The sequence below is a fragment of the Oryx dammah genome, unplaced genomic scaffold, assembly GCF_014754425.2.
Source record: "Oryx dammah isolate SB20612 unplaced genomic scaffold, SCBI_Odam_1.1 HiC_scaffold_11, whole genome shotgun sequence".
Taxonomy (NCBI): domain Eukaryota; kingdom Metazoa; phylum Chordata; class Mammalia; order Artiodactyla; family Bovidae; genus Oryx; species Oryx dammah.
In genome coordinates this window covers 107,332-124,094 of record NW_024070195.1, presented here as the reverse complement: position 1 = coordinate 124,094, position 16,763 = coordinate 107,332, and the positions used below count along the sequence as shown (strand labels likewise).

Genomic DNA, 16,763 nt, shown 5'->3' with positions numbered 1-16,763 from the left:
ACCATCCATTAGGGTAAAATTGAAGATGTTTTTGGAATCAGTGTACAGGCAGACACATCCTATTTAAAACCTGAAACACAACAGCAGCTTCTTCACTGACCGTCTGCAGAGAGAAGCACCAGAAAATCTCTAGGGACAAATCTATCCTACGAGGCCTTGTCTTCCGAAATGCAAATGATAGTTCAGCGCAAATGGAAAAAGAAAGCAGGAAACGAGCAGCACGAATTCTTTGGGATTCTAAAACAGGAGGTAATTCTGAAAGGAATGAAAATGGGTTTTAAATGTCCTTAAAATCTAAAGGGAAACACTGCATCAGCCTGTTCTTCGGTGTTCAGCCAACAAAGTCAAGGTAGTGACAAAACAGGAGGGTGGTGAGGACAAGAAGCACCCCGCTGCCGGCCCAGCCCAGCCCGAGGCCCAGGCCCAGGCGTGGCCAAGCACAGGCTCAGCGCAGCCAGGGCACGGAATTGCTGCTGCAGAGCACACGCTGCCTGGCCAGCTCCCCCGCCCAGGGGCACCGCACGGACAGGTGCGTGGACCGGCGCCCTCACCTCCAGCATCGGCCTGGCGCTGTCGTGCACAGACAGGATGTGTGTCACCTTGTTCTTGCTCAACTGTTCTGCGTCTCTGGCATCTGCCACAGAAGAAAGGGGGAGATTTTAGTATTTTCTGCAAGTGAATTACTCCTTAAGGAAAAAACACAGAATTACTTGCATGTTTCTTTCTTAAAAATTCGAAATTGAATTGTGGTGCTTGAGGTGCTTGAGAGTCCCTTGGACTGCAAGAAGATCAATTCAATCAATCCTAAAGGAAATCAACCCTGAATATTCATTGGAAGGACTGATGCTGAAGCTGAAGCTCCAATACTTTGGCCACCTGATGCGAAGAGCTGACTCACTGGAAAAGACTCTGATACTGGGAAAGATTGAGGGCAGGAGGGGAAGAGGACAACAGAGATGGCTGGATGGCATCACTGTCTCAATGGACATAAGTTTGAGCAAACTCCAGGAGATAGTGAAAGGACAGGGAAGCCTGGCGTGCTGTAGTCCATGGGGTTGCAAAAGTTGGATACAACTTAGCAACTGAACAACAAACGGAACCTAGAGTTACTGCTTTTAGGTATTCTGCAGATAACTCAGTTTATTTCTGACTGACAAGTCTTTTGATACAAAGCGGTCATATAAAACTTGAAAAGTATGTAGACTGATAAATATTATAATGATGATTATTGCTGTTTAAAGGAAATGAACCACTAAGTCATGTTGTAGCTGATACTTATTAAGTTGCAGACCCTCACTGCAGCTATTCACACAAAACATGGAAAAAGAAAGATTTTTCAAATATTTTTAATTACCTCTTAATGATTAGTAATCTAAGGTAAAATTAAATACAAAACAATCTTCTGTCTAAGATACAGGAACCTGCCAGAGACTAACCGACTATAATGTCCAGCAGCAGGGAATGGGCCCAGATGCAGGTGTGACGTGGTTTACAACAACTGTATCCACTTATGCTAAACTAAAAATGGATACTTTCTGGAAAGTCCAAGCAAAGTAATTCATAAGTCATCTGGCTATTAAATTATCTGCATATGAAACTAAGGAGATACCAAATTATATTCCCTTCCTATGAACCTACCCAGAGAAGAAAGCCACGCGAATCTCCTCAAGCTGGAACTCCTGCTATCTACAGAGCAGGGTGCCGCGGGAGAGGAGGCCCACGCCCCGGACACGTTTTCTAAAGGGTAAGATGACTGAGAACCGAATGTCTGATCATTCTGTTTCTGGAGAATATTAGCGCCATGAGAAAGCGCTCAGGACGCAGCATGAAACGGGGGCTAGGGGAGCAGGCACCACGCTGCAAGCACAGCACGGGCTCAGCCGGTGAAGACGCAGAGGCAGCAAGCCCGGGGGCAGCTGTGCAGGGAGGAGACAGCGGCCATCCGGAGAGACAGAAACGCGCGTGGTTTCTTCTCTATCGTTTGCGTGTGTGTGTTCAAAGCGGATGGTTGTAAAAGCTCAACATGCCTAAGAACCTCCCGGATTTTTTTAAAAAGGCAGATTCCTGGGCTCCAACTTAGTTCAAGGTCTATGGGAGGGCCACATTCCGAATAGGCCTTAGTGAGTAATAGTAGAAACGAAGAAGCACCGTTCTAAAACATTTTTCAATAAGCATATACCACTTCTGAAGTCAGGAAAATAATCTTAAAAGTAATACAAAAATGCTGGCTTTATTTTGACTCTCTTAATTGCTCCAACCACCTCAAACAGCCTTTCAACCCATTACATGGGGACTCATCCAGCCTTCAAGCCCCAAACTACACCAAGTTGTGATCTAGGTGAGCTTTGAACTTGGCAGGAACTGGACTTATTTAGGGTCCAGAGACAGGCATCCCCCACATTTTAACTCAAATGTGATTTTCCAATCCCCACCAGGCTGTATGTTTTGGACAAGTAGTGAAACGGTCAAGCTGGAACATTAGGCTCCCAGACAAGGTGAGGCAGCCAGTAGGAGAGGGTTCAGAGCTGCTGGGGTGGGAGGGGCACGGGGAGGGTCTGCACAGTTGGAGGAGACACTGTGGGCCAGGAGCTTCCAGATTCTGACTCCACCCAGGAACGAAGTTGGAAAATCAATAACTGTTTTGTTATTGTTCAGTTGCTAAGTCGTGTCCGACTCTTTGTGACCCCATGAACTACAGCACACCAGGCTTCTCTGTCCATCAGCATCTCCCTGAGTTTGCTCAAACTCATATCCATAGTAACTGTTTATATATACGTTCTTTTTTCCTTTTTTTAAAAAACAGTGTTAGTGAGATAGAACAGCAGTGGATAAACAGACACAGAGAACAGGCCCAAGGACATGGCGGGTGGGGAGGGAGAGATGTACAGAGAGTGAGGTGGAAACTTACCGCACCTCCTGCAAAACAGATAGCCAACAGGAATCTGCTGTGTGACTCAGGAAACCCGAACAGGGGCTCTGTGACAGTCTAGAGGAGTGGGATGGAGAGGGAGATGCAAGGGAGGTTCAGGAGGGAGGGGCCGCCGATGACTGGCTCTTGTTGATGTGTGACCGAAAACAGAATTCTGTAAAGCAATTATCCTTCAATTTGAAAAATAAAGTGGGAAAAAAAAGTGTTACTGAGATCATTCACCCTTTTAAAGTGTACAATTCAATGGTTTTCAGTATATTCAGAATTGTCTAACCATCACCACAACCTAACTTTAGACTATTTTCATCGCCCCGTGAATATACACTTGTAACACAGATTAAGGTAAACAACAACAAAAAAGGTGGTTTGAAGACAAAATCACTTTGTTTTGAACCTAACCACACTTGGTGCCACAGATCAGGAAACCTGCCCGCTGGGCCCCTAAGAGCACAGAAGAGGCTCCAGGAGGCGCTTCTGCCCCTTCTGCTGCCTGCACTCCCAGTCCAGCCCCAGCCCAGCCTTTCCGTTCTGTGGTGGCGCCATCCGCACACACACACCTTGGGACAGCTCTTCCCACGAACACGTGTCTGTCCACAGGCGTAGGTGCACTGCCGATGACGGCACGCACCCGGCTGTCTGCAGCCGGGCACTACGGTAAGGAGTCACGTGTAGCTGGACCGGCCTTGGGGGCTTCAGCCCGCCCAGCACATGCGCACAAGCCCTCCCTGAGCAGGGAGTCTTAGGGGAACTCAGTCCTCTGCTGCTCAGACCAAGGCCTGCCATCTGCAAGTGTGCTGGGACACCTGGCAGAAGTCTTAAATTTGGTTGGGTTTTATTACAGTTTTTGATTTGTAAAAATATTCACCCAGCAATTCTACATCCAAGAATTTATCCTAAATTCCATATTGTTTCCAAACTCAAAGACATTCCCCTCTCCCCACGAAACCATTAATAACAACTCATTAAATAACCATAAAGATGTTCAGGCATTCCAGCCCAACTCGCCTACCTGCCACAAAGCACTCGCTGCTTTCTCAGAACAAAGAGCTTACTAATTTAGGAACTCCAGGGCTATTTTTAACACCTTCTAGCAGCAATGAGCTGCTGTCAGTCCAGTGTGCTTGGGGAAGAGGACATGAATATCAGGGCAGAGATGTCAGAGATTGTTTTAAGAGTCAGTGTGAACCTGAACTTGCAGATTTACACAACCAGAAAACAGACAGGAGTGTGTTCCAGTGCGTGTGTCCAGAAAGGGAGGCGTGGTGAGGAGGGACTCCCCACCAGCATGGCAGGCTTGTTGCTGCCTGTGTCCGGCCCAGCCGTGACAGCACACCCACCCTCCCCCCACACACGGGCGGTGGGGCCAGCCCCTGCCCCCCTCCCCCCTCCCCTCCTCTCCCCGCACACTTTGCTCTGTGCCTTTCTACTCACCTTTGCAACTACAGAGCATTTTGAGACAAATAAGCTAAAAATGAAAAGTCAATAGCTAATAGCATATCAATAAATATCAAAGAAGTTGCAGAGAAATGTGTGAGAAGAATAATCGGCTAGAGATGAAACTGCCAGTTATTTTCCCCAGGTGACTTAAAAAACGGTCTCTGAAAATTTATTACTAACTAGAAAATAAAAGTGATAAAGATGATAAGCAAGTTATATGACTGCTAAATGTGCCTTTTAGCCATCCTCTTTTGATAATAAAACTCCAACATGTGTGTACAGTTAAATGAAGGTCAGAGGTCAAGGTGGACGCTGCAGGGCTCTCTACACCACTCTCTGAGCCATGGGCCGAGATGCTGGGGTGCAAGGATAAGGCTACCGGTGGTGGTCCTGTCCAGACCAGACTGCACAGAGTCCACACCTCGACTCCATCACGCATGAGAGCCTAAAGCTGAGCTTTAAAAAAGCAAGCTCACCACTGGCAAAAGACACCCGTGTCTATCCACAGGTGAAGGACATGGCTCACCCACACACTACTGTTCAGTCTTAACAAGGAAGGAAATTACGACGCAAGCTACAGCAACGAAGAGCGACGTCAAGCTCCGTGAAGTAAGCCGGTCACAGGAGGACCATAGGCGCCGGCTCACACGAGGCCCGGAGCAGTCAGACTCCGAGACAAGCAGCAGGAGGGTGGTTTCCAAGGGCTGGGGTGCAGGACAGGAAGTAGTGTCTAGTGAGGACAGAGACTTGGCTGGAAACGAAAGCGGGCTGGGGATGGGGTGACGGCTGCACAACGGTGAGAATGTACTTACTGCCGCTGAACTGCTGCTTAAAAAAGGTTAGAACGGCGTAGTTAATAGTTTCTTGCATATTCTACCACAATAATGGAAAGAGAACTCACCTTTGAAGTTGCCAATATACAGGCCAGGCAGGATCTATGGGGAGACACAGACCAGACAGGAGTGTTACAGGTTTCAGGCTGATGGCATTCGACACAGAGGCTGGGCCCTCCCGAGGCCTGTGCCCACCACACCTACCTCCCAGCAGCTTCTCAGACAGACCCAAAGGCCTCCTTGTCTCCAGGCCTCACAGTGTTCACCGCATTCTGAGTCCCGCCCCAAACCAGAGTCTCCACGGCCCCTCCTCCCGTCCCGCCTCCTGTCCCCCAGCCCCTCTGCCCCGGCTCCAGCACCCAGCCGACCCGGCCGCCGCCGTCTGAGGACTCGCATCTGCTGTCCCTCCCCTCCTGCGCCCCATCCTTTGGGCCTCAGCCCCACCGCACAGCCTGCGGAGGCCTGACCTGAGCCCCAGCCCCACGTCTGGGGGCTCCTGCTTCAGTGCCCCAGTCCTCTGTGCTCCCTTCAGGCGATGCTGTCGTGGGCATCACCAGGCGGAGGGCAGTCCCCTCTGCTGGGCTGCAGACCCAGCGCCCAGCCCAGGGCTTAGCCCATGATGACCATTCAGTAGAGAGTTGCTAACTGAGTGAGTGAACTGTCTAAACGTGCAAGAAGAACACACATTTACTCCAAAACGTCTACTTCTTCTAAGGTTCTCTCACGCCAGAATCAGATTTCTGGAAAGCCCTAGGCTCGACACAGAGATTCAGCAGATCTGAGGTGAGAATGGGTGACTACAGGTCACAGGTACCCTCCACTTTGCAGAATATGAAGCCAACCTCCGCCCTGCAACACTCTGTATGGAAACTCTGAAATTCAAATACAGACACCTCCCGGGAAGCTATACCGCCGATGTGATTTCCACGTGCACGCAGCATACTGGCCGCCGTGACACCCCGCCGCAAGCCCCGTGCCCTGGCGACACCCCCATCGGCCACCACCAAGCACTCCTCTCGGCTTCGCACTCCCTCTTCTCTCCACTCCCGGTAAGAAAGCTGAGAGCAGGGGCAGTAATGTTCATCAGCTGTGTGGATTCTTTCGAGCACCTTCCTGACACTCAGCTGCTGCCAAAAAGTGACTGCAGGGACCTACCAGGACACAGGCTCAGCATCTGTGCTGGGAACCGTGGGACTAATTGGCCGAGATGGGACACTCAAGACAGTGAAAAGAGATTCTGCTAATAATCACTCCAGGACAAGAGGCAAGACCCAGAAGGGACGTGGGCACTGGGCCCTGTGGTCAGTCTGGCTGACTCAACACGCTGAGAGCCAAAACTGGCTTGGAAAGCACCCCAGGGGAATGAGGGCGTCTGCTGCCGCCTGAAGTCACAGCCTGAGGCAGGCAGGATTCTCCCTGGAACCAGGAAATACAAAACCGTGTCTCAGAGGAAACCCCGGCATCCACTGCCAAGGAGACAAAGCACGCAACAGGCCTCTCCTGAAACAGTCTGTGGAGCTCTCCCGGGAGCGAGGGTGCACCAGGCAGTTCTCAATTCCTGTTCTAGAACGGGAGAACGGCGCAAGCTCGCCCGGGAGACGCTCAGCCTGCGGTCCCTGGCAGCTCTTGCCTGTGCGGGGCTTTGTTATTACCATCTCCCACCCCGCAGGGCCTGTCCTGTCTTTATGAGACATTCGAGGGCAAAACCAGCACGGTTCTTTCCACTGATGGGGACAAAGACAGCCTCCCGGACCAAGCGCTGCTCAGGCTCCTCTGAGTCTCCTCTACAGGCCTGGTCCTTGGCCACACTTAGCAAAGAATCCTGCTAAGCCAGCTGTCAAGCATCCACCCGCTCTTAGTATCAGCCAAGCTCCTCTTCCTCCACCCTTAGCATCTAACCAAGTTCCGTCAGTGATCTTCCATCCACTCACCTGCCCCTGTTGTACTGGGAGTAGCACCCCATCTTTCACTTGTAATGTCTTGAATAAAATCTTCACTGTCATTTTTAATGTGCTGAAATTATTTTTCTTTCACAACACTGACCATGAACAGCTGACAGTTACAACAGACCACACCATAGTCGCAGAGCAGGTCTGCCTGCCCAGAGTAGCAGAATGGGCTCCAGTGGACGGATGGTTTACTGAGCTCCAGCCACACACGGACACCCTCTGGGCACAGGGGACACAGTGTGGCAAAGACAGGCTCGGCCTGCCAGCGTCCCACTTTCCTTGTTGAGCCCCTCGCCCAGAGAGGAGGGGGCACCGTGGCCCCTCTAGGGTCCCCAAGGACCTTTGTGGGGCCCTGATATCCCAGAGGAGTAGGCCTGGAGAGAGGAGGATGCGCAGCGGAACGGTGGAGATGGCCAGCCCTGCGAGAGGTGGGTCTCTCCTGGGAGCGGGTGTGGAGGAGGTGATGTGGAGGGTGCAGAGACGGGCAGCCCTGCAGGTGTCCAGGGCTCTAGGTCAAATGCCACCAAGATGCTGGGTGTGTGGGGCGGTTAGAAGGAAGTATTTGTATTTACTGTATCTCAGAAACATCAAAATGAGTATGAAGGAATGCCTTCCTTGGTGCTTACCCTGATGGGGTGCTGGGGTCTGGAGGTCAGGAAGGACACGTTTCCATATAGTGCGCACACACAACTCCATTTAGGTTCTTCAGAAATTCAAGTGGGCTAACTGGGGAAAAGATTTTATGACCCATTTTTCCTTCTCTTTGTACTTCTACTATCTTACCTACTAAACAAAAGCAAATACGTTTCATATTATCTTTAAATAGAAGAAACAGGGGTGTGTGAATATATCACTTCTGGGCTCTGCTACCCTCGAACCACGACCCCACGGGTCCTGAACGAGCCCCTTGGAGCTCTCCTCTCGATGCTCAGCCCCCTGCACTCCACTACCCCGAGCCCCATCGCAGCCCTTGGCCCTTGGCTATGGGGCCAAGGAACCCAGTCTGGAACCTCATAGGCTGCAGAAGTAGCCACTGAACTTATCTATTTCATCAAATTAACCTTTGAAAGTCACATTCTCGTTGGGTCCTCTTCTAGATCAAAATGTTTGATGGCAAACCCTTTCCAAAGAAAACGGAGCCAAACAGAAACTTTCACCGTGGCCTCCTGCCCCTGAAGGACCCCACTTCTCTTCAGTCCCCACCAAGCCAGACAGCCCAGGCTCCCCGACCAGCTCCACCCTGGAATATCGCCTGCTCTGCTCCCAGTATTCTCACTAGAGAAGGCAGAGACCCTCACTGGTTGGGGCCCTTCATCCCATGGGTCTGCTTGAGAGTTACAAACCCTGCAACCGACAGCTGTGTACTGGTTTCCAAGACTTGGAAGACCCCGCTTTGGAGCCTGGCAGGCAGCACCAGCCTCCAGCCCATTGGCTCTCTGCTACAGTGGCAGCAGGCCTCCGTGGCTGCTCCGGGCTGGAGCAGAGACAGCGCAGCACCCACCAGCACCCTGCCTGGTAGAGGGGGCGCAGGGCTGGCAGCACCCGCAGAGCCCACTGGCAGTGGCAGCAGCGGCAGCACCTTGGGGCAGCTGCAGAGACGCTCTCCCCAGACCAGTCCTAGGGTCTGCTCCTGGCAGAGTTGCCTGAATCTGGTTCTCCAGCCCTCCCGGCCTTCTGCCCTGTTTCACCTCAAGCAGACTCATTTGGATTCTGATGCTTACAACTAGGCATCCGGATGTAGGCCTTTCAACCCAGAAAAAACACACAAATGTAAATAAACTGCACAAATCTTCAAGCAAGTCACAGGGCAGCAAAGCCCCGCCCACCTGGGAGAGCAGCCCCACCCCCACCCCCACTCGGCACCGCAGGGACCAGCGGGAGTCCGCCTTCCTCTGGGCGTCCTTCCCACCTTGGTCAGCACTGGCTTCCACGCCTCCCTGGAATCCCAACCAGTCTGCTCCTCTGCAGACCGTGGTGCAGGCCTTTGTCCAGCTTCCATCAGATCTGCCGACACAGCTTCTTAGAGACCCCCCTACCTCTGGCTTTGTCCCCCAAAGGGTTCCTGAACCTGCCTTCAAGGTGCCCAGTTGACTGTGTGACTCCAGATTAAACTCTTCCCAGGGCTCCAAACAGCTCTGGGAAATTAGATACCTCAACAAGAGCTGTCCTTCAGGGATGGAGGTTTCGATGCCTTTAGCCTCCGCCCCACACCCGGAGGTGATGAGGCAGAGACACAAGTCAGGCTCCCCAGCTCCAGCATCTAGGTCTCATGAGAAACAGCGCCATCGTCAAACACTGTCAACTGTTTATTTTTAAAACCCTTAACTGTTGTGATAAATGACTATGACCCCTGTGTGCTGTCTGCATCGTATCTGTGAATACGTTTTCTCTAACCCTGAGTGGTTGCTGCCTGATCAGCAGATCACTACTTAGGTGAATGTCTCTTCAATGAATGGATGAGCAACATGAGCCAGGTGGGAGGGGCCAGGCAAAGAGGAGAGAGACAGAAAACCACCGAGGGTGAGGCATGAGAGATCCCGCTTTGCCCCTTTCTGCTCCGGGAAGGTCGAGGCCAACAAAACTGTGCCAATTGCGCTGGCTGCGGGTGTGGGGCGGTTGAAGGAGATCAGAGCCCCAGGCCAAGCGCCGGCAAGGACAGAGGTCTGCCCTCAGCAACATCAGGGAGGCAACTCACCTGAAGCCATGCAGGCTGCACATTTATATGCATTTAAATATTTTAATTGTAAAGAGAGGACAGAGTTGAGTGAGTAAACTTTCAACTCCATTTTCCAGACCGGGAGAGTAAATTACAGTTTCAAGTGCTGGAAATAGAAAGCAAATTGCATGCTAAGTTGCTCAGCTGTGTCTGGCTCTTTGCGACTCCATGGACTTAGCCTGCCAGTCTCCTCTGTCCATGGGGTTCTCAAGGCAAGAATATTGGAGTCGGTTGCCATGCCCTCCTCCAGGGGATCTTCCCAACCCATGGATCAAACCCAGGTCTCCTGCATTGCAGGCAGATTCTTTACCATCTGAGCCAACTGCTCAATCCCAACTTCTGTAGTTTCTTCCATATAGAGCTATAAGACAAGATCCAGGAAAGCTGGAGAACTGGCCACTGACAGAGAGAGAAGCTACATTTTTGTTTTCAAGGAGAATAAAAAGCCCATACATTTTAAATGTCTACATCAGTCAGCCTCAACTCAAACTTAAAACTCTAAATATTTGACTGGTAGATCTCCCCAATATAATTGCTACTGGTAATCCCTAAGGACAAAGAAAGAGAAAATGAAATGAAACAATGTTCCAGCAGGCTCAGGCACCTCCTGGCTCCTGGAGGGCGAAGTGGCTGATCAGTGCACCGAGTTGGGACTCAAGCCAGAATTGAGAACACAGTGGGAGTGAAGCCATCATCCCACGGCGAGAAGTGAGGACAGATCAAAGAAGGCCTGTGCGTGCCATGTGAGGATGTCCTAGGCTCTAAGGGGGCAAGTCCTTTCCCTCTGATGAGGGCGTTGGTGCCCCGTCGTCTACCTGATGGCTGCTGGTCACTCAGATCTCATTTGAGATGACTGCTCCAGGAAATGGCAACCCACGCCAGTATTCTTGCCTGGGAAATCCCATGGACAGAGGAACCTGGTGGGCTACAGTCCTGGGGTCACAAAGAGCAGGACACAACTTAGCGACTAAATGACAACAGTAATCTGTACTTTGCAGTTTGCAGAAACTGTCTTCTCGTACATTCTCACATTCTCATCTGTTTCTCCAAGAATCTGGGTAGTAATTGGGGGAGGCCACATTGTACTCATTTTAAAACAAATAAGGAGACTAGCTAAGCAAACCACCATCCCTACTAATCAAGGGCAATAAAGAAACTGCTGCTTAGGAACACTGAGTGACTCGTTCAAGAACACACCCATGCAACAGCAGGGTGGTGGACACCCCAAATCAGGCTGACAGCTATGCCCCTTTCTTTCACAACAGTGCACTTCTCATAGCAAGGCAATGCACTCAGGGAAGGATCGACCTCCCACTGCCAAGAGCAAGTCTCCCATGAAAGGCTAGGGTGGCATCACTTCCACCACGTAGGCTGCTTTCAGGGAAGACAAGGCAGTGAGGAGGAAAGAGGTCCCTGAACAGGACTGATGAACTGAGCCAAACCTGGTGCTCACAAGCTTCCCAAGGATGGCAACGCTCCAGCCCACTGTTAGGTCATTGGTTCTGGCTGACAAGATAAAAACGTGCACATTTCTCTAGTATGATGCTTAGCCAGAGAGATCTGATTGTTGTTTTTAATCAGTTTTCATTGTACTTAAGACTAATAAGATGAGAATGAGGACTTTTCTTTACAGGTCCTTCCCCAAAAGATGTTGTGGTGAGACCCTGGAGAGAGCTTGGACTCAACTAGGAATTTTCAAAGACTCCACAGAAACACATTTGCTTGCAGCAACCTGTTGAGTTTAACCTGATCTTACTTGAGGCACTTGCCAGACTGGCCTTTAGCAGCACAGCTAGGCAGTCGGTATGAAGAAAAGAGCCAGGCAACTGGGCCTTGAGTCCAGGCTCTGCCACTCACCCAGTGGGTGACTCGGGCCTGGGTACCTGTAAATGCCTAGGGATGGAATGGCGGTCTGGGGGTTCGATGAGTTACCCTACGTGGTGAAGTTCAAAACAGGCCTTGGCACACACCTTGGCCAGTCTTGGTTGCCTCACCTTCCCCTCTCCTCTTTATCCATATCAAACATGAAGGAAGACAGGAGATGGCTTTTTCCTATTTTACAACTAATTTGGGACTCTGGGGAGCTCTTTTCAGGTTATTTTCCAGCATCTTTAGAAATCACTTGGATTAAACTGGCATTCTAGTTTAAAGTAAAGACTTCTACTATCATCAAAATCAGTGGCAGCTGGGTTCAAAACCAGTTCCGCCACTTCCTAGCTTTAGGACCTTAGTCATGCCACTTAATCTGAGTGACCATTTCCCAATCTGCACGAACAGGCAGATAAGGCATACTGACCTCCTAGGGCTGGTGATAAGCTGCAGGCACACAAGAAGAGACTCAAAAAGGTCAGCAACTGCCGCACTCTTTTCTCTGTCTCCTCATCATCTTTAACTGCCCAGAACACAAACGCCTCTTCCCCTGCCCTTCTTGAGCTGTGTAGAACGCTATGTACACCTAGCCGGCATGGGCACAATGTTCTGCCACATAGGAGACTGGCACGCGTTGATGAGAAGACCCTCCACAAGGACATGGGTCAGAAATAAAACCTGCTGTATTCAAAACAGTGAGAACAGAATCTGCATTGTTTGGTTCATAAGTTCTCCTTGGCCAAGGATGACCGATTTTCGTGAGATGGGAAATAAATCTTGTGCCAGGCACCTCAGGACCCACACACACTTTGCAAATCAAGTTTTCAGTTCCAAGGGCTTGTGTTTTTAGGCTCTGAATGTTCTTAGAAAGGCATCTCTACGGCTAGCACCTTACACTACTTCCACTGAGTTTGCAGACCAGCCACTCCTTTTCTTACAGAGGAAATGAAGCCTAGTTCCAAGTCACACAATAATACATGAACAAGTTCTAGTTAAGGTTTTTAATTTCCGGCTTCCAGCAATCTACTTTGCCACTAAACAATCTTGCAACTTTGAGCAGTTCTTCAGATTTCAGCTTAAACATCTTTACTCCACATGATCCTTGGCCTGCACTGAACGCTGCTTCCAGGCTGTGCTCATCTCATCTATTTCTGACTCTCTATCCTCTGGGGCCTCCACTCCTCCTGACCGTGTGTGTGTTCTCTGTCTCAAATCACACATACGTGCACGTGCACACACACACACGCTGTCATGCAATACAGCAGCCATTACCCACAGTGACTCTGAGCACTTAGAATGTGGCTGATCCCAAATGAGATGTCATTTCAGCATCAAATATACACCAGGCTTGAAGACTTAGTACAAAAAATATATATACAAAACAGTGATTTTATCTATTAGTTAAATGTTGAAAGGACAATATTCACAATATATTTCAGTTAAATAAAATATATTATTTAATTATTTTTACTTTTTTAATGTAGCTACTGGAAAATTCTAAATTACACATACAGCTCACATTATATTTCTGTTGGGCAACTGCTGGTCTCTACTGAAGGTTTCATGAAAGACCTGTCTGTGTCATTCACCACGGCACCCCCCCCGGCCCCCACAGCTCACACCTGCCTGTAACAGTGAGCACACAATAAACACTCACTGACTTACAGGTGTTTCTAAATCTTCACTCAGGTTTCCCCTTCTCTACCTTGGAGATACTGGTTCCACTTACACTACAAGATGATTATGTCAATAACATTAATAAGAAACATACTGCTTTCTTTGAAAGGTAACAGTCATGTATGGAAAAGACAGCTTTGGCTAAAAATCTGAAAATAATTTTGAACACTTAGGCAATGATCTGTATCCCTAAGTATGTTCTTTCAGTTTTAATAGAAAAATACTACAAATTAAATGCTGAAAAAGGTGGAGAGTGAACACCTCAACTAGAGAAAGCTAGAAAAAACACCAAAATAAACCTGAGGCATAATCACAACTAATGGGAAGGCAAACAGACCCCACTGCCTCGCGGAAGACCCTTCGAGGTTCTGCTTTCACTAAAAAAAAAAAAAGTTCACGGTGCCGATGGATTCTAGTGCTAATGGAGACATGATGCAAGTATTTATCCAAGAAAGAAACGGTGTCTTTGCAAACTTGATTACTGCCACCCGCCTTCCCCCCAAAAAGCCCTCGCAAGGTATGACCCTGGTTAACAAAATCCTCTGGTATGCGGGCCTAAACCGCACACTCGCCCTTTTATAAACTGAGTCTCAAAGACACGGTGAACGTGGCAGGTAAGCAGTTAGGCAGGTATCCCTGCAGCACCTTCACTGCCTGCCTCGGCCGCGGACACTGAAGGAACCCGGGGCCCACGAGTCGGCCGTGGACCCCCCGCAGCAGGACCCTGGGTGAGTGGGGTCCGCGGGGAGGAGAAGAGGACAGAGTCCACCCTTTGGTCCAGGCCCGCTTCAAAGACCCGAGAACAGGCAGCTTTCGATGAGGGCTTTTTTAAAAAAAGTTCTGTATTCTTTTCTTTAAGCCGGCAGTACCAGATCACAAAATCCTTCGCCGTGTTTGCCCCAGGCAGCGGGAGCGCGGTCCCCTCCCCCGCAGGAGCGGCACAGCCGGGAGGGGTCTGGGCAGGGGCCGGCGAGCAGAGGCGGGCGGCAGCCGCACGACCGCGATAAGGCAGCTCCGAACCTGCGCCCCACACCCGGGCAGTTACAGGCACCCCAGGATTTAGGCCTCTGTCGACTTTTCTGTCCGTAAAAAAAGTTATCCGCACACGGTAAAAAATCTGGGAAGAAGACACTACGGAAGAGGAGACACTTAGCTCCTCCGGCTTAGTAAGGGCGTGGGCGGTGACGCTTCTAGAGCGGAGCGGGGGCCGAAGCGCAGGGAGCGGGGGGTGGGGGAGGAAGGCAGAAACCGCAGCCCTCCCCGCTCAGCCCGGCGCGCGGGTCGAGCGCCGCCCGCCCGGAAGCGCGGCCCCCGCCCTCGGGCCCGGGCGCGCAGGGCGCCCCTCGCCGCAGAAGCCCCGCGCAGGGAGGCCGGGGTGGGGGGCGCAGGGGGCGCGGGGCGCGTTACCTTGTTCATCCCATTCCCCATGGCGGCCGCGCGGTCTGGCGCCCGGGGCGCGGCGGCAGGCGCACTCAGGGCATGTGGGGCGGGCGAGGAGGCGCGCGCTCCCGCGGACCAAGCGCTGGGCTCGCGAGCCGCCCGGCCGGTCCGACCGCTCCGCTCCGGCCTGCGCTCCGCCCCCGGGCTTCCCGGCCGCCAGGCAGAGGCGCCGGCGCCGCGGTGGGAAGGGGTGCGCGCGTCCCCCCCGCCACCCCGCCGCCCCCCAGCGAGCTGGGCCCTGGCCCGCCGGACCCCCGGACTTGTGGACACGACTCCTTGGCGGCTGGGCCAGGGCAAAGGGAGTTGTCTCCCGGGGGACGGGGACAAGGCTCCCGGGGTCGGAGCCCCCCCGGAGTGACGGCTCCTCGGCGGCCGGGCCTGGGGCCGGGGGCCGGGGGCTCCTCGGAGGCCCGGGCCAGGGCGCACGCGCGCCCCAGCCGCCGCCGCCGTGCGCGTTCCGAGTCGGGGCGGGGCCGGTGGTCACGCGGGCGCGCCCCTACCCGGTGGGGAGGGTCACGGAGGCTCCCCTGGGATCCCGGTCACCAAAACTCCCGCAGGCCTTTCCCCGGGGAGACTGGGGGCCTGTTACCAGCAGTCGCCGCCCAGCCTTGACTGCCTGGGTGAATCAGGTGCTAATCAGAGCCTTGGGCTTGGCAGCTCCCCTGTCTGGGTTTTCTGAGTGCGCCCGATTTAGGCCGGGTGGGGGGATTCCTACGGCCCTGCCCCACCCACGAAGACCGAGAAGGCTCACCCGGTGGCGAAAGGTGGGCTCGGTGACTCATCTCTGGGATGACCTCACCTCCCGACCCCAGCGGAGCAGATGTCCGGATTTGAGACCTCATACCGTGACTTTGGACGGCTGGTGCGTTCCCTTCTTCAGATTATACACTGGCTCGAGTAGGTGCACGGGTGTGTTGGCTCAAGTGCTTCTGGAAAGCCCCTTCCCTTGCTGAGCACCATGGTAATGTCCACATCGTGTTTCTGCCTGGAGCGGAACACTCACTGAACAACTGTGCAAGTACTCTGCACGCCTGCTAAACTCCTGGCTTCTTCCCTCCAGACAGAACCCTCGAACCAGGGGTTTCATCTTTCTTTTTTGGATCCTCAGCAATGCCCTGCACCTAGTGGATGCTTGATAATTGTTAAATGGACAAATGCATCCCTCTGGTATGGCTGAGCTCACCCCAATGACCTCATTTCATCTGCTCCTCCTCCCTCTCAGAGTCACAGCCGCTCGGACTCTGTGTCTCCTTGAACCTGCCACCCTTGGTCTCATGATCACTTGACCTTGCCCTTGAGCCTTCGCATGGGCTGTGCTCTCTAACCAGCTGTCTCACCTGTCACTGGCTCTTCTCTTCGAGGGCTCAGCTTCCTAACCACCCAGTCCAAAGGAGAGCCTCCAGTCCCTCTGTGCAGTTTTCTTCATAGCACTTAACATGATGAGACATTCTCCTATTTATTTGCTCATTTTCCTGTATCTCACTAGAAGACTCTCCAGAGGAAAAGGGCCTGTCTTTTAAGGGTCTGTTTTATTCATATGGCCAGGAGCAGTGCCTGGCACAAAACAGGTGCTCAGTAAATATTTGTTGAATAAATTAACAAATTCCAGAGGGCAGTTGTGTGATTCTGAGGAATGCTGACACTTTGAAAAGAACTTGCAGCTCCATCGTAGTCATTTCCCTCCTTGTTGATGTCTTCTGGGCCACAGCAGGCACCAGAGCCCCACATGCAGGAAGTGCCCCCTCTGCGGGCGCCCACCGTGGCCCCCGTGGGTAGGATGGCATCCAGACCAGACAGCACCCTCCCTGCCCTTTGCTTCTGGAGTGTTCCTTCCCTCCTGCCTTGACACCCTCTTTTCCCTCTGACCTCCCAATCACCTGGGCAGCTCCTCCTCTACTCTGCACCATTCTTGT

The 16,763-nt window shown here is 51.9% G+C and overlaps 1 protein-coding gene across 8 annotated transcripts in view; it reads right to left on the bottom strand.

The window, feature by feature from the left end:
* DUSP22 (dual specificity phosphatase 22) overlaps positions 1 to 14,960 on the bottom strand; it is a 47,615-nt gene extending 32,655 nt beyond the window's left edge. For 5 of the 8 annotated variants that reach the window (XR_005722696.1, XR_005722695.1, XM_040249412.1 and 2 more), the window contains exons 1-3: positions 5,404 to 9,178; positions 5,268 to 5,301; positions 552 to 634 (exon numbers count right to left, since the gene is read on the bottom strand). Coding sequence is in view for 6 of the 8 variants with exons in the window: in XM_040249412.1 (XP_040105346.1) it covers positions 552 to 634; positions 5,268 to 5,301; positions 5,404 to 5,595 (309 nt within the window). In the remaining 2 variants the exon portion in view is untranslated. Of the gene's footprint in view, positions 1 to 551; positions 635 to 5,267; positions 5,302 to 5,403; positions 9,179 to 9,843; positions 10,067 to 14,817 lie in introns of those variants that run through there. The other 3 variants (XM_040249416.1, XM_040249415.1, XM_040249414.1) reach the window with 2 other exon arrangements.
* Between the last annotated feature and the right edge of the window lie 1,803 nt (positions 14,961 to 16,763).